This window comes from Pogoniulus pusillus, chromosome 26, assembly GCF_015220805.1.
Source record: "Pogoniulus pusillus isolate bPogPus1 chromosome 26, bPogPus1.pri, whole genome shotgun sequence".
Taxonomy (NCBI): Eukaryota; Metazoa; Chordata; class Aves; order Piciformes; family Lybiidae; genus Pogoniulus; species Pogoniulus pusillus.
Genome location: NC_087289.1, coordinates 6,043,544 through 6,058,464, shown reverse-complemented (window position 1 = coordinate 6,058,464; position 14,921 = coordinate 6,043,544). Strand labels below are relative to the sequence as shown.

Here is a 14,921-nt window from a genome sequence, read left to right as displayed (position 1 = left end):
GCCCCTCGGCCACGGCCACGCAAGGATGTGCAGTCGTGGCTTACCTCCCCCCTTCTTGCACTCTCAACCAGTGAACTGAAAGCAGTGGGCAAAGCGTGCCTGTGAAAGCCCTGGGATAAGTTTACAGTCCCGTTAGCTGAACGCTTCCAGAGGGGCACAGTTGGGTTGCCCTTGCCTCCCGCGTGTCCTGCTTGGAGCCTGGCGTGGTGATGAGCGCCGCAGGGCCGTGGCCGGGGCCGAGACACAGATGTTGCGCACAGGAGTCAGCGCTCCAGCCCCAGCTGTGGCAAAGGTTAAGCCCCCGATAAGGACACAGTCGCATTTTCCCCTGCCGAAAGGCTGTAAATAACCGGCACCAAGTGACATGCCGGTGCGTGCGATGAGCCGACGGAGAGGCAAGTGCAACCGAGGCCGAAGCGGGAGGTGTCGCTCCGCCTCTGCAAACCGGGCAGCGCCCTGCGGCAATGCCTGCAGCGGGACGGGGCGGGGAGATCACGGTCATCCTCCCCTCCCCGCGGAGGTGCTACGGATCGGCGTGAGGCTGTTCGAGCAGACTTGGGCCGTTCCTCCTGCGTTGGCTGGGACCGGGTGGCTCGGCTCATCCTCCCTGCGCCGCACAGGATGTGTGTTGCTGCGCTGCGCGGCATGGCATTACGCTGCATTGCCATTGCACTGCGGCGCCCTGCAAGCCACTGTTCCACCGTGCCGCGCCACGGCCGGCGACGAACGTTCCAGACCCCCCACGCTGCGGCAGGACCGGCGGGAAGGGGCTGGGCGGGGCACAGTTTGAGAGGCGTGGCCAAGCGGCGGCGGCCTCCGCGCGGGGCCCTCTGGGAAGTGTAGTTCTCTGTCTAACCGTGGGGCGTTGGGCACGCGGATGCGGACTACATTTCCCGCAGAGCATCGCGCGGGACGGGTTGCCGCAGCCCCGCCCTCCTCCCCGCGCAGGCGCCGTGGGGACGCCGGAACCGCTATAAGGGATGTTGTTTGGCTTTGTGGCCGCTGAGTGGAGAAGCCGCAGCGGGGGTAATCGCCGGGTGGAGGTGAGCAGGGTTGCCCCGCCCGTTACCGGGGACGAGTGTTGAGGTGGGGACGGGAAGCGAGCCTTTGTGTGGGTGAGGGGTCTGCTAGGCGGCGGAGGAGGCGGCTTGGCTCCCCCCATTCCTCTGGGGGTGCTGGTCAGACAGTGACCCCTCTCTCACGCCACAGTGAGGAGGGCTGCTCTGTGTCCCTCTCTGCTGGGAGCTCGGTGCCGTCGCTGTTCGGTCCACCCTGGATGGAGTGGCAGGGTCTGTGCGTGGGTGGGGAGGGCCTCTCTTGTTTACGCTGGTGCGACGGAGGCACGGCGAGGCGGGGGAGATAAGGGGAGGGAGCAAGTCCCCGCTTTCCTTGCTTCTCTCCTTCTCTCCCCCCCTTCTTCTCTTCCTCCTCCGCTTCCCCATAGATTGCTCGGGGGTGTCAGAGCGGGGGAGGCTGGCTTGCCTCCCTGGTGCTGGAGGGATGGAGAGCCGCGAGGGTACAGCAGCGCTGGACCTGCTGCCGTTCTGCAGCATCCTCGCCTGGCACTGACACGTACGGCTCTGGGCGGGGGGAGAAGCGCTGAGCCGTTTAGAATGGAGGGTGGCCGATGACCGGGACTGGTTGCTAGAAGTCAGCTGGGAGACAGCGCTGGAGGCAACTTGTACCGGCGAAGGGGGGAAGGAGGCAGTTTCTGCAGCCACGGAGGGGTGGCAGCCTGGCGCTCTAAGCCAAACTTGCTGATGCAGACTAATGTAACTTGATTGGACTTCTTCTATCGGTGAAGGCAAGTGAAGGAATGCAGTAAAGCAGTTATAAAACAAAGTCTTGCATTGGGAGGTAATTTCCCCCCTCCCCCCCTTTTTGGGACTATTTATGCTTTTGACCTGACAGTGCAGTTTGATAGGTTGAGGGAGAACCTGCAGCACTGAAGATGTGACTCCTTCCTGTATGTGTTCATACTTAGTAGGCACCAGCCTATGGAGTAAGTGAATAAGGCAACAGGGAATGAAGACGTTTTTGTCTAGAGCATGTGTGGAATGACTACTTTTATTATGTGATATCTCTAGAGAAATCAGTTTTGTGAAACTTCTTACTGGTAAGTTGCTGAGCATGTTCAACCACAAGATTTCAAGGATTTCATTCTCCAAGCTTCTCAAGGTTTCAACTAAACACCATAGTTATTACTCCAATCTGTCAGATTGCATAATTGTGTTTTTAATTCAGAGCTGTAAGGGAGGAGGTATGACAGTAAGTGCGTTCAGAATCACTGTACTGTTTGGTTACCTCGGGGCATGTTTAAACTAGTTTAGGAGAAGTTAGTGTTGTCTGGCTTTCCAAAGTCATATTCCTGTTGTAATAAAACTGTTATAATTGCTTTCTGAGTTTTTCTTAATTTTTAAAAGTAACTGCTGTTGAGCATAGTTTTGGAATGAAATGGAGTTTAATTGTTTTTTTCAGATCTTTGAGGTGAAAATACACACCTAAACCCTGGCGTTTACAGAAGATGAAAGACATCGACATAGGAAAAGAGTACATTATACCAAGTCCTGGGTATAGAAGTGTGAGGGAGAGAGCCAACTCGGTGCAGCATGAAGAGCAGGAAGGGTCACAATTTCAGCATGCTAAACATAAGGTCTGTTTAATTTTCCATTGTTTGTTTTGCAGTTTAGAGTTAGTAAATTATATGCAGCAGCCTTGTCGCTGTGCCAGCTCTATATAGCTTCACTGCATTGAAGGTCAATAGTGAATGTTCCCTTCTTCGTGGAAGAGGTCATTCCAAGGGGTATTGTAGCTATCTTAATAACAAGTCTGAGCACTTAGTAAGCATTTTCATTTGTAAATGTGACTTTTTATTAATGTTTGAAAGAAATACTCTATTCTGTTCTTCAGATCTTGATGTGAACCTAGAAAATGTTTTAAGCTTTTGTACTTTAGAGAATGATTGCAACCAAGTAAGAACAGTGAAGAGCTCAGCACAAATCATGTATCATTCAATGCTAGCAGCTGAATAAAGTCTTAATCATGCCATACTTTTCTCAAGGATTAATTTTCCTAAAGCAGATGTCTGGCTTGCTGTAGTAACAAGACTTTTACTTCTTCCCTTGTATGAAAGAAATCTGTGCTGAATACAGCTTCCTATGTATTTAACTTAGCAAGATGTTGTAGTAATTCTAGTTTAATCTGAGAGCTGGGTCTTGAAACAACCACTGACTTAGAGCTTTCATGTCACTATTCTGAGCTTCTGATTTCTAGAGGCTGTGTTCATTGGAAAATGTGTGTGTGTCAAGTGCTGTAGGGCAAAAAACACTTGGATAAATGGAAAACCCCACACCTGGTCTGGAACTACTCTGATTGATAGCACTGAAATGTTTTCTTGTGCATTCTATTCTTAACCTTCCCTAAATACTAATGTAGAACTTTGAGGCCAAAGACAATTAAGGCTACCAGTGTCTGACTTTTTGCAATGACAGGTACTTGCAAATGCATTGCTGCATGTTCTGTATAGAAAGCCCTGGTGTGAGTGGGTTGGAAATGAGAACTCACTGTATTTGTGTGGAAGAACTGTAAAGATATCCAAAAAAGGCTTGTTTTGCTGTATTATACTAGACACTGAAATATGTCCTTCAGATAAGGCTTACCTTGCTTCACTGGAGAGTGAAGGATTTCACCAGGTTGTTCTGTGGTCTGACAGCGCTGCACTGCTGTGTTTTGAGATTGGAGTGATCTGCTCTGCAGCAGGCAGAGTGCAGTTTGTACTTGCAGGCCCTGCAGTTCCTGTGTCCCTACAGGCTCTATGACTCAGCAGACTACTGCTGACGGTGTTTGGAGGAAGGTGGAGTGTCTGATTCCATTAGAGCAGGCACCAATGCAGAGCTAAGAGCCCTCTGGAGTCGCAGCGCAGCTTCTTAACAGCATTTATTATGTTGATATCATGGGCTTGCCAGCCACTATAGACCATCCAGCAGCAAATCTGCTCTGTCACATTAGTGGTGACGACAGTGATGCCATTGGTGGGCAGCTCTGCTCCCTGGCCAGTGGCAGTGGAGTTAAGCAGCAATCACAGCATGTTATCTTTGCCTGTTGGTCTGCGTCATCTAATCACGTTTGTGCTTGGTTCAATGTTTCAGGACAAAATCCTTGCTTTACCTCTGTCCTGGTTTTGACTGTGGTAGAGTTAATTTAGCCAGCAGAGTGCTGTTTTGAATTTAGTATGAGAATAATGTTGATTAATGCACTGATGTTTTAGTTGTTGCTGATACTAAGTCAAGGGCTTAGCTTCTCATGTCCTGCTAGTAAGGATGCTGGACAGACACAAGAAGTTGGGAGCAGTCACAGCCAGGACAGCTGACTCAAACTAGCCAAAGGAATATTCCATACCATATGATGTCAAGCCCAGTATATAAGCTGGGAGGAGTTGGCCTAGGGAGTTTTATTTCACTCATTTGAGCTGCACTTTCATTCTGTTACTGTTATAATATTTCAGTTTGTTGTCCTTAATCCACGTGTTTCACTTTCGAGTCTTCTCCCTGTCCCACTAGGGAAAAAGGAGAAGAGTAAGTTAGCAGCTGTTTGGTGCTTAGTTGCTGGCTGGGGTTGCTGTGACCATCTCTAAACCTTTTAAATGAATTCAATCAAACCAACATAATTGTGTATTTTTTTTTCTCTGGGGGCTGAAAGCAAGCTATGCCCTGCACATCTGCACAGCATGGCATTAAAATCTCTAACTTTGACGCAACTTCAGGTCAACTTAACTCTATTGCTGTCAACTTGTTTACCCTTCTACCTCTACCATTTGACTTGCTTGTGTGCAGGGTAGCAGATCCAGATAACTGATTGCAAAACAGATTCTGTAAAACTTGTGGTTACTGATGCAAGGAAATTGCTTAGGCTAATTCTTAATGAGAACTTTATCTGCTTTTTTTTTGTTTTGGGTAGTGGAATGAACCAGATTTACTAATGGAGGCATCTAGTTCTGACAGGTTGCTCATTTTGCTTGCTAGTTATCTTGTTTTGTGTGCCAGGGTTGAGTCAATTTCTGGCTCAAACATTGGCACCCTTTATTTTGCTAGCCTTGTAGCTTGAACATATACAATCCAAACCCACAAACAGCTCTGAATTTGTTGCTGCATGTCAGTGAGATTAAATCCTGCTTGCTTGCAAAATACTGAGATGAAATGAAAGGAACTGTATTCACAACACTTGATCTAAGTTACCTGTTTGTGTTTGTTTTTACTAAGCTTCTTCCTTTATAGTTGGAACAAGTTCTGGTTTCAGCAGCATTCTTGGCTTTGTCACTTGTTGGAATGCTCTATACTGTTGGTAACAGGGAGAAGCAAAGACTTCTTTCATAAGGCTGTGCTTTGGCTGCTTTGCTATAGGCAGAAGAAATGCTTGACCAGATGGTAGAAGCTGTAGCTTGGCTGTGAGGTGTTTCAGTAGGAGGGAAAATCCTGTGTCCTTTGCTGCTTTGCCCTTTATCCAACCTGGAAGTGAGTCAGATGCTCAAGCTGGCTTATTGGCCACACATTGGTTGATATTGGTGCAGTTGGTAACAGAACACAATGAAGCAGTGATGAAAGGTAGGACCTCAAGAGCTCAGGTAGAGGGGTTAAGCTATGACGGAGCTCTAATTTAGGGAACAAGTGTTCAGTGTGTCATCAGCAGAGACTTGAGGACTCAGATTTCTTGGACAAAGTCTAGCTCAGGATTTGAACTAGCTTGACTAGAAAATGACAGCCGCAAGCATCGTCTGTGTTGCAAGTAACAAGCTGCAAGCAGATTAAGGGTATTTCACCATGACCTTGTAGATGTTTGTGGAATGCAGAGTTGGGACTCTTGTAGTGGAAATATACTCCATGAGGTAGACATTTTGGTAACATGTTGCATAGATACTGAACACAAGAACCTGATGCCTCAGGTATCTGAGCCCCATTGATAATAGCCAGTGATGATGTCCACTTCAGATAGGGCTACAGGAACATCTGACTAATCAATAATGACTCCTTGGTTTTCAGGTTGCCTGTATTGCTGCATTTCTATACATCCTCAACTCGACATGGACAGAGCTGGTTGATTCCCTGATTAAGATCTTAATAGGTGAAAGACCTGTTTCACTACTGAACCAAAGTCCCATAGCCCTCTTGTGTATCTCTATTATTTGTCTTGTATAGAGGCTGTATTTAACTCTGCCCTGAAACCTCCATACTGGTATTCAGGTTTCCTGCTGAAAGGATGTGGTAATGGATGCTCAGGACAATGAGAACGTGCAGTTCTTTCCCTAGAAGCTCAAATGCTGTTCCATCACAGCCTGAAAAATCACATCTTTGAAAGACAGGAGCTTTACAAATGGGCTTCCTGGAATCATAATTGAAATCATGCTACAGTGTAAGTAGGTCTAATCCAACATTTCCTGGTGCTTAATGGGAATGTTGCTATAGAAATTTGGACCTCTGAAATAGGTGCTCTGGGAATAAAATTGAAGAAACAATTTTTATTCAGCTCTTGAATACATATATTTGCCTCTTGAATAGGCTTCTGCAGTATTTTCTTTAACAATTCATTTTTAAGTCCTTGGAGACTTTGATGTAGCTTACAAAACAGGGTGTTTAACTGTGTTCTCAATGCATAATACTGTGCTAATTTGACTTATTGTATGTGGGGCCATGGCTCTCCTGGATGAAGACAACCTGTAGGTGTACTTGCTGCCCACTATAGTCAGTGCTCTTCGTTTGCTAGAAGAGCACTGAGCAGTGGGTAAAAGTTAAGGGATACTCTGAAATACTGATTTTATGCCTAGGCCTTTGGAATGCTCAGTTCTCTGAATGCTTCTGTGCCTTACAAGTTGACTGAAGTAATTGTATTAAGTTTTTCACCTGAAAGCAGTGTGTTCTGAGGAGGAGGGCAGATCTCATTGTGTCCATGCAATACACTGTAAAACAACACAAACAGAAATAATTTGTGCTCGAAGTGGTTTTGGAATAGGTTGTTCTCAGGTGTAGACTTCATGTTTCTTTGATGGAACAGCAGGCAACTGAGTGTTTTGTTCTCCTGCTCCATTATATTTCCAATAGGGGAGTATGCAGGAGCAGCTTGTTCTTGCGGTACAGACAATGCTTTCTGAGAACTCAGTTTTTGACACTTGAGTCCCTAAGTGAATGATGCTGGGACACTAACTTTCAAATTGTACTCCAAGCTGTGATGGGTTCTGACTGGAGGATAGTATATTCAGGATTAGGTTCTTGCTGCTGAAGCTCAAATGACTGTGTCTGTACTATCTATGGTAAGCCTCAAGTATGAATGGCTGCACTGGGAGACGCTGTGCAGTGTGGTAGTGCAGAGATTGCTTTAAACATGAAGGAGAAAATGTGTTAACTTCAACTGTCATAAGCCCTACTAATACTCCTGTCCTTACCTTGATCTCTTATTTTTCAGGTTTGTCTCTGACAACTTTGATAAAAGACCACAGAGAATATGATCAGAACTTGGAGTTGATGTAAATCCTTCAAGCACTGATAGCTTTGAAGTGATTTATCACTGTCTGACTGTCCTGTAGTCAGATCAACTCTGTCTCAGCCTCTCTGGAGCATCTGAATTGTCTGAACCAACTGTACTGAGCAACCTGGTCAAAAATAGTGCCTTGGCACTCCAGGCTCAGATCAGATCTTCTAGATAGCTGAAATGAAGTTTTTAGTTGTAGCTGCAGCTGCTTCTGTTTATTTTCCAGAAGATTCCATCTTTTCATAACTGAACAAACAGAACTTTAGTAATCTGGCTCTTAAGAGCTGTAGGTGTTCTGAATCAGTTTCTACACAAGGATATATTGCTCTGTGGCTGGCTCAGATTACACTTAGAAGCTGCAGTAGTCTGAGCTGATGCCAGTGCTCACTGCATGAGCTGAAACTGCAGTTGACTACTGCGTCAAGATAAGTGGCGAAGTGCTGGATTAATGTTAATTGCCAACCAGCTGAGCAGCTATCTCATTGCTCTTTGGCTGTGCTAGGAGAAATGTGCAAGAGCAGAGGAAATCTGTGTGCATATATTTCTGGAACTTGTAACTGCTGCCATCATACTCTGTATGACTATGATTAGCAGCTTGAGGATCTCTTGTCTCAAGACTACATGCAAGTGTGGTCTCATATCCTGTTTTCTTAGGTCATAGCTACACAGAATGTGAGGAGGTACTCAGTTTAGGTAGTGTTGCCATAAAGCATTAGTAGTTGCCAGTGGTGCAGGTATGTGAAATCTGAATTCTTAACATTTAAATGTAGAACTTGAATTTCAACTCTTGCAGTGTAGTGCATTTGTGTATGCTGCTGCAGAGTCAGACTGTTAGGAGATACTTCCTGAGACTCTTACTCTAAAATTGAACTAATGCTATTGACTCTTCTACAAGTAAGTTTTCTTTCCTACTTTCTCATTTTAAAGTTTGTCTAGTGATCCTTGGAAGCATTATGAAAGACTGTTAGGTAAGGCATGGATCTTGCTTTGTGTCCTTTCCTTGCTGTGGACTAACTGCAGTGTCAGGCCAGGGGTGAAGGGCATGGGGATGATATGTTCTGCTAAAAAGGAACCAGTTTCTCCTAATTGAACAGGCAGTGCATCAGATCTGTTACAACATAGGTGATGGTTCCAAAGGCTAAAAGTCTGCTACAGCATTAGCAGGGAATTTGTGACTTGATGACTGGAGCAGTACTGAGGATGGTCCCTGTAAGAAATGTTGCTCAGCCTTACAGCTGCCATGGCTGAAATCTTGCCAGCTTGTGGTGTACACTGTCATAAGAGCCACACATGATGTAGTCTACAACTGATGTGACTTGTGCACTGTCTGGGCAAGGGCAATATGGTGTATAGAAACAAATCTATAAAATTGAGGGGCTGGGGTATTTGTTTCAGAGCAATGAATTTCCAAAGGCAAAGTCCATCACTGGGCAGAGACATTTTCTAGAGCACTGGTGTTGTGGCTAATTCACAGATTCCATTTAATGCCAGCTGCCATCTTTGGTGCACTAACCAGCCTTTGTCTAAGTCTTAGCCACATGATAAAACCTCAGGTCTGGCCCCTTGCCAGTGTTGTCTTTGATTGCTGTTGGTTGCTGTTCCTTTGTTCAGAGTGGATTTGTAAGTCAGCCAGCTGGGTACAGAGCAGATGAGCTATCAGTGAAGGAAAGTTTGCAGTTATCTGTTCCATAGTGGTGTTGGAGACATATGGCTGTCTCAGAAAATCAGTGTACAGTCAAAGTTGCCAGAAGGATTTAATGGATCTATTTAAACTACTGGAGAACTTAACTGGGAATGGGTCAAAAGTCAGCTTATATGCAGGAAATTCTGATGCATTGACACACAAAGAGGTTTCTAGCGTTTTAGAGCATTCATATCCTAGTGCTAAGACATAGTCAGTTGTGATCTGAGCTGCAGACTGCAAACAGGCTGTTCCACAAACAATCTGTATTTGAGTCCTTTTTGGAGGCTAGGGTTACAGCATTTCAAAGTCAACATGTTTGAAGTCCTGAGGTGTTTACTTTGCATTCACTAGTTCATTTGCCACTTGAGTAGAGTGCCTCTTGCTTTTGGAAGCATGTGTTGATATAGGAAGGTGCATTGAACAAAAGGCTGCTGTATTAAGCTCAATAAAGGCTGTGCTGTGAAGGCTTCTGCTGTCATTTGCTGGTGGTTCCACTACACAGAAGTTGGAGTTGAAAGATTCCCTGGACACTCCTGGTGTTGAACTAAACTGACCTGTGTAGCTTTTACTGTGACCTGCTTAGGTATGTCCTAAGTGAAGAGCACCTCCAGCATATAGATGTCTGTCGACGTGGTTCAGAACAGAAGAGCTTACCTGAACAGGTCAGGGGATAGATCTTTAGCCTGTTCTCTGATGGTGTGATCTGCTTGGTGAAGAGGTTTATGGTCTGAGCATATGAAGGGTGCTCATTCTGTAGGTCAACTTAGTTAAGGCTGCTGGCTGGTTCCAATTCTACAAGAGTCTGCTGTTACTGTCCTAATAATAGCATGTGTGAACTAAATAGCTGCAGTGCTGGATGGTCAGTGTACAACCTCAACTCTGAGTAAAGCCTAGATGCTTTGAGTACAAGATCATAGATACTAGTTTTAATGTGAAACAAAAGACTTGGATTTATGTATACCAGCAGCCAAAGCAGGTGCACACACAGAATCACAGAATGCCAGGGGCTGGAAGGGACCTCAAAAGCTCATCCAGTCCAACTGCACTTCCAGAGCAGAATTGCCTGTACCAGATCACACAGGAACACCTCCAGCTGGGTTTTGAGTATCTCCAGAGAGGGAGACTCCACAACCCCCCTGGGCAGCCTGTTCCAGTGTTCTGTCACTCTCACAGTATAAAAATTCCTTCATGCTTAAAGAAACTTCCTATGCTTCAGTTTCCACCCATTGCCCCTTGTCCTGTCATTAGGCATCATCAAGCAGAGCCTGGCTCCATCCTCCTGGCACTCACCCTTTACATACTTATGAACATTGATGAGGTAACCTCTCAGTCTCCTCCAAGCTAAAGATCCCCAGCTCCCTCGGTCTCTCATCTGTCACTGCATGAGCTGAAACTGCAGTTGACTACTGCGTCAAGATAAATGGTGAAGTGCTGGATTAATGTTAATTGCCAGCCAGCTGAGCAGCTATCTCATTGCTCTTTAGCTGTGCTAGGAGACATGTTCCATTCTCTTAATCATCTTTGTGGCTCTGTACTGGACTCTCTCAAGCAGTTCTATGTCCCTCTTGAACTGAGAGGCCCAGAAATGCACACTATACTCCAGGTGTGGCTTCACCAGGGCAGAGTAAAGAGGCAGGAGAATCTCTCTTGACCTATTAGCTATGCCCTTTTTAATACACCCCAGAATGGCATTGGCCCTCCTGGCCACAAGGGCACATTGTTGGCTCGTGGTCAACCTCCAAATCCTTTTCCCCTTCCAACAGGTCAGTTCCCAGCCTATACTGATACCTTGAGTTGTTCTTTCCCAGGTGCAAGACTCTACACTTGCCCAATTAGAGCTGCTAATTGGATGCATTCACAGCACCTACTGTTGCAGAGTCCTTGAATGAACACTGCATGTCAAACTGCATTTCTTATGTTGCAGGAGTTAAGTGGATTTGCTAGGGAATAGTTCAGGACATCTCACCTCAGTGCTAATGCTTGTCAGAATTCAAGGCCAAGGTAAAATAAGTAGTGGTCCTGGAGGTAACTGATATACCTGTCCTCAGCAAGGAGTCTGCTTCAAGTAGAAGTGCTCAGTAGAAGTGACTGAAATATTCAGGCTCATCACAAGCATACATACCTGGATCTTACTTGGTTAGAGAGATCTAAGTGCTGAGCACTGCTTGGAGACCTATGCTCTAATCTGAGGATGCATAAAATCAGGCTGGCTTTGAAACCATGACACAAATGGTAATTCAACTTCTGCTAATCCTAGCCCAGAAGAGCAGCTGCAGAGGTCTTGTGTAATGAACCTGCATGTGACAGTGTGTCTAGAGAATGACTGGACCAAGCTGTTGAATCTCTGAACTCTTGCAGCAAGTCAGAACATGCATCTGAACAGCTATTTATCTTCTCACTTAAGAGAAGTGTGGCACAGGTGCACCTATTCCTGCATTTGGATGCATGGTTGGTGTTGTAAAGAGCAGATCTTCCCTGCAGCAGAAGCTGGGAAGGTAGTGCAGAGACAAGCTTTCATTTATATTACACTTGACAGGAGGTAAAAGACAAGGGGGAGGCCCAAGCTGTTGGCTTGCTTCATTGCAGCAGCCCTGGAACCTATAACCATAATTTTTAGGCATCTAAAGCTATCTGGTGGACTCACCTTGGTGCTGTGTGACTTCAGACTGTACTTTACACTCTGTACACACATGCAGGTATCTACAAGGGTTAATCTCCCTCACACCTGTTGTCTGTGATCTAGCCCCATGCCTAGTCCTTGCAGCCTCTTTCAGGGCCAGCATGGGTGGATGATACACTAAACTAGTCTTTAATAGGATCATGTTCTAACAAGGCAGGGTATTATAAAGCATTCTGGCTACAAAATACTGTAGCCTAATACTGCAGATCCTCCTGTCAGTGCTTTTGTGGATTGTGTACTGCATCACATCCCGTGGAAGAAGAGACAAATTGCCCTAGTGGAATATGAACTTCAAACAGCAACAGCTGAGGCAACATTTGGACCTGCAAACCTACTTAAGTTTTAGATGCTCTTGGGTTTGATTCACAGAAGTCTGGACATCAGTGCTGTAGTCATTGCCTGTGCTACCTGCAAAAGCAATGTGTCATTCCCCCAGCTACTTTCAAATGTGTTTATGCTTGGAAAGACTCAGGAATTTCTGGGAAGAAGGTGATGACAACTTCAGAATATGTCTTCTTAGACTCTTGCTGCACATGGGATTAGTAATTAAACTGGAGCAGCTGATTCTATTCTTTCCTACCCCATGCAAACTGATGACTAATCTTGTTTTGAAACACCAACTCTTTAATTAAAGTCTCTTGAATACTTGATAATTTCTGTTTGTCCTTGAGTTCTAATATGGAGCAGTATTCTTAAGGCACTGATCAGAAGCAGTTGCTGTATATATACATAGTTGAGAAATTATTTTCCCTGTGTGCCCATCCAGCCCTGAGCTCTGTTGTGCTGGTCTGTTAGTTTCTCATTTACCTCTCCTTACTGGGGACTTGCAAGGTGGAGGAAGCTTGCCAAGATCTGCCCTCTAAATGGGAGAGATGGGAGTTCCTGTTCTGCAGTGTTGCCAGCTCAGAATTCTTTACTACTTAAAGCAACTTAGACTTTATGTAATAACCAGCCACAGTAGCTTTTGTGTTCTGTATTACCTGCAAGAATTAATAAAAGAAGTCTTTGTGTCTGCTCTGGTTTCTTGTGAGGTAGCAGCTGGACCAGAAGCGATGAAGCTTCTTCCCTGTGAAGACAAATCCTGGAAGATGCTCAGTGTTATGGAAGAGCAGATGATAGTAGCTTGGTGGGTGGGGCTTGGGGTTGTATGTTGACTGTGTACCCCTTCTTTCTCTGCAAGATGAGTAAAGGATGGAAAAATCTATTCTGCTTAGCCTCCAGGCTTGCCTGGGTTTGCTATTATCTGATGTTACAGTTGGCAAACCAATAAATTGCTACTTTCTCTATCCAACATGGGAGTGCCAGTGTGAAAGGCTAGGATCTTGCTGTCTGTTTTGTTTTCTCCCAATACACAACACAGCTGTCTTCATTCTCCACCTGCTTCCTATCCTCAGAGCCCATACTGACTGCTTAGCAGCTTTTCACAAGTGTCCAGTTCCACGTATCTGAATTTGTCTGAGTTATGTTCCTGGTGCCCCTCTTCTCTTACAGGGCTTCTATCTTGCTTAGCTCTGACATAATGTATCTTTGACAGCTTTGCTCCTAAATCTTATGCCCATGGCCTTCTTGCATGCCCTAGCCATGCCAAGTGTGAAGTTGGTGCTGCTGTCTCCAATGAGCCAATCTTTCCCCCTTGTGCTTCACTTGTGCACCTCACCCAGAGTTTGTCACTATACAGCTTGAGCAATCTGTGTCACGTTTCTGGTGCTGTCATTTCTTTGTGCCCACCATTGCCATGACAAATTCATTGGACAAGGAGATCATAAGAGGTGCTGGTAGGGTTTTGTGATATTCAAGCTGCAGAAAGTAGGGGTGGAGGGCAGGTGTGCTCTGAGGCAGCGGCGCCAGCTGTGCTTCTCTTTCTCTGCCTGTCTGTGAGCTACGTGTGGAGGGAAAAGAACAGGACAAGATCATGCATGTAGTTCCTCAGTACTCTCCATACTTTCTGGGATTGCCCTCGAGATCCTAAGTTTTTCTTCATTTTTAATTTTCCCAGCTGCATATTGAATTGCATCAGCCTGTACCTAGGTGTGCCACAGCTTCAACAAAATAGAGTGCAGAGCCATTGCCCTCTGTTAGAAGCTGCCTATTACTTCAGAAGCTGCTTTGGAAGTTCTCTAGCTATTAATAAGATGCTGGACAAATGAGTGCACTCTCATGTGTTTAGTAAGCTGTGATGTTTGCCCTGTGTGGGTTTAAATTCTGTTTGATGCATTGGAACTTTGCAGCATCCTATGACACAATTTCAGTATTCCTTATGTGAAAAACATTAACATCACAGAGTGGCCCCAGTTCTTTTGTTTTAGGAGCAATTGCCCATCATTCCTGTGCTAGTTTGAAGCTAGCTAGAATGTTTTGGTGAGAAGAACTGGATTACAGGCTGTGAAAGGAAAACAGTGGTGATGTCTACTTCACTCATAGGCTTACTGAGAGATACAAGAAGAAGAATCAAAACATAGATAATGCACTTCTGCTTCTGGGGAGCTCCAAGCTGCATCTCTCCTTCTAACCTCACTCTCTGTTTCTCTGACTAATCTACTTTGCTTCCTAACCCCCTGGCTGAGCCTCCATTCTTCCTTGGGACTGGGGTAAGGTTGAGAGGGGTAGGGGAAAGGTGAAGGGGCAGTTGGGAGCCCCTCCTGGGGACTCAGGTTTCTGAGAGGGGAGTTATGTCGCTGTATTACTTTTTCCCTTGTATATTTCTGTATATCACTGTATGTACTGTAAATATCTGCTTGTATCTTGTGCTAGCTGTAAATAATAAGCTTGCTTCAATTTCCAGGGCCGGCTGAGTCTAGTCTGGGTGATTTCCAAAGTGTGGGGGAGCGAGTAACAGCCAAACCATCACAATTCCTGAGTTGTTTTCTTTGTGCCACTCAGTACCTGTACCTTATCCTTTATTCCCTTCTATCCAGCTGTAGAGTCCTAAATTTATGCTTGTGTGAAAGCTATTCCAATCCCAGCTGTTCCCTTTGCTTGCAGAAAGTAATTTTGAATGTAATACCCTTTATGAACTGAAGTGATGAGACTGGCTCTAGG

The 14,921-nt window shown here is 45.4% G+C and overlaps 1 protein-coding gene across 6 annotated transcripts in view; it reads left to right on the top strand.

The window, feature by feature from the left end:
* Positions 1-956: 956 nt before the first annotated feature.
* The window catches only part of ABCC5 (ATP binding cassette subfamily C member 5), a 79,625-nt gene continuing 65,660 nt past the window's right edge, over positions 957-14,921 (top strand). For 4 of the 6 annotated variants that reach the window (XM_064164959.1, XM_064164953.1, XM_064164956.1 and 1 more), the window contains exons 1-2: positions 957-1,043; positions 2,479-2,653. In XM_064164959.1, the coding sequence (XP_064021029.1) occupies positions 2,525-2,653 (129 nt within the window). In that variant the 5' untranslated portion in view covers positions 957-1,043; positions 2,479-2,524. Of the gene's footprint in view, positions 1,044-1,487; positions 1,858-2,094; positions 2,117-2,478; positions 2,654-14,921 lie in introns of those variants that run through there. The other 2 variants (XM_064164952.1, XM_064164951.1) reach the window with 2 other exon arrangements.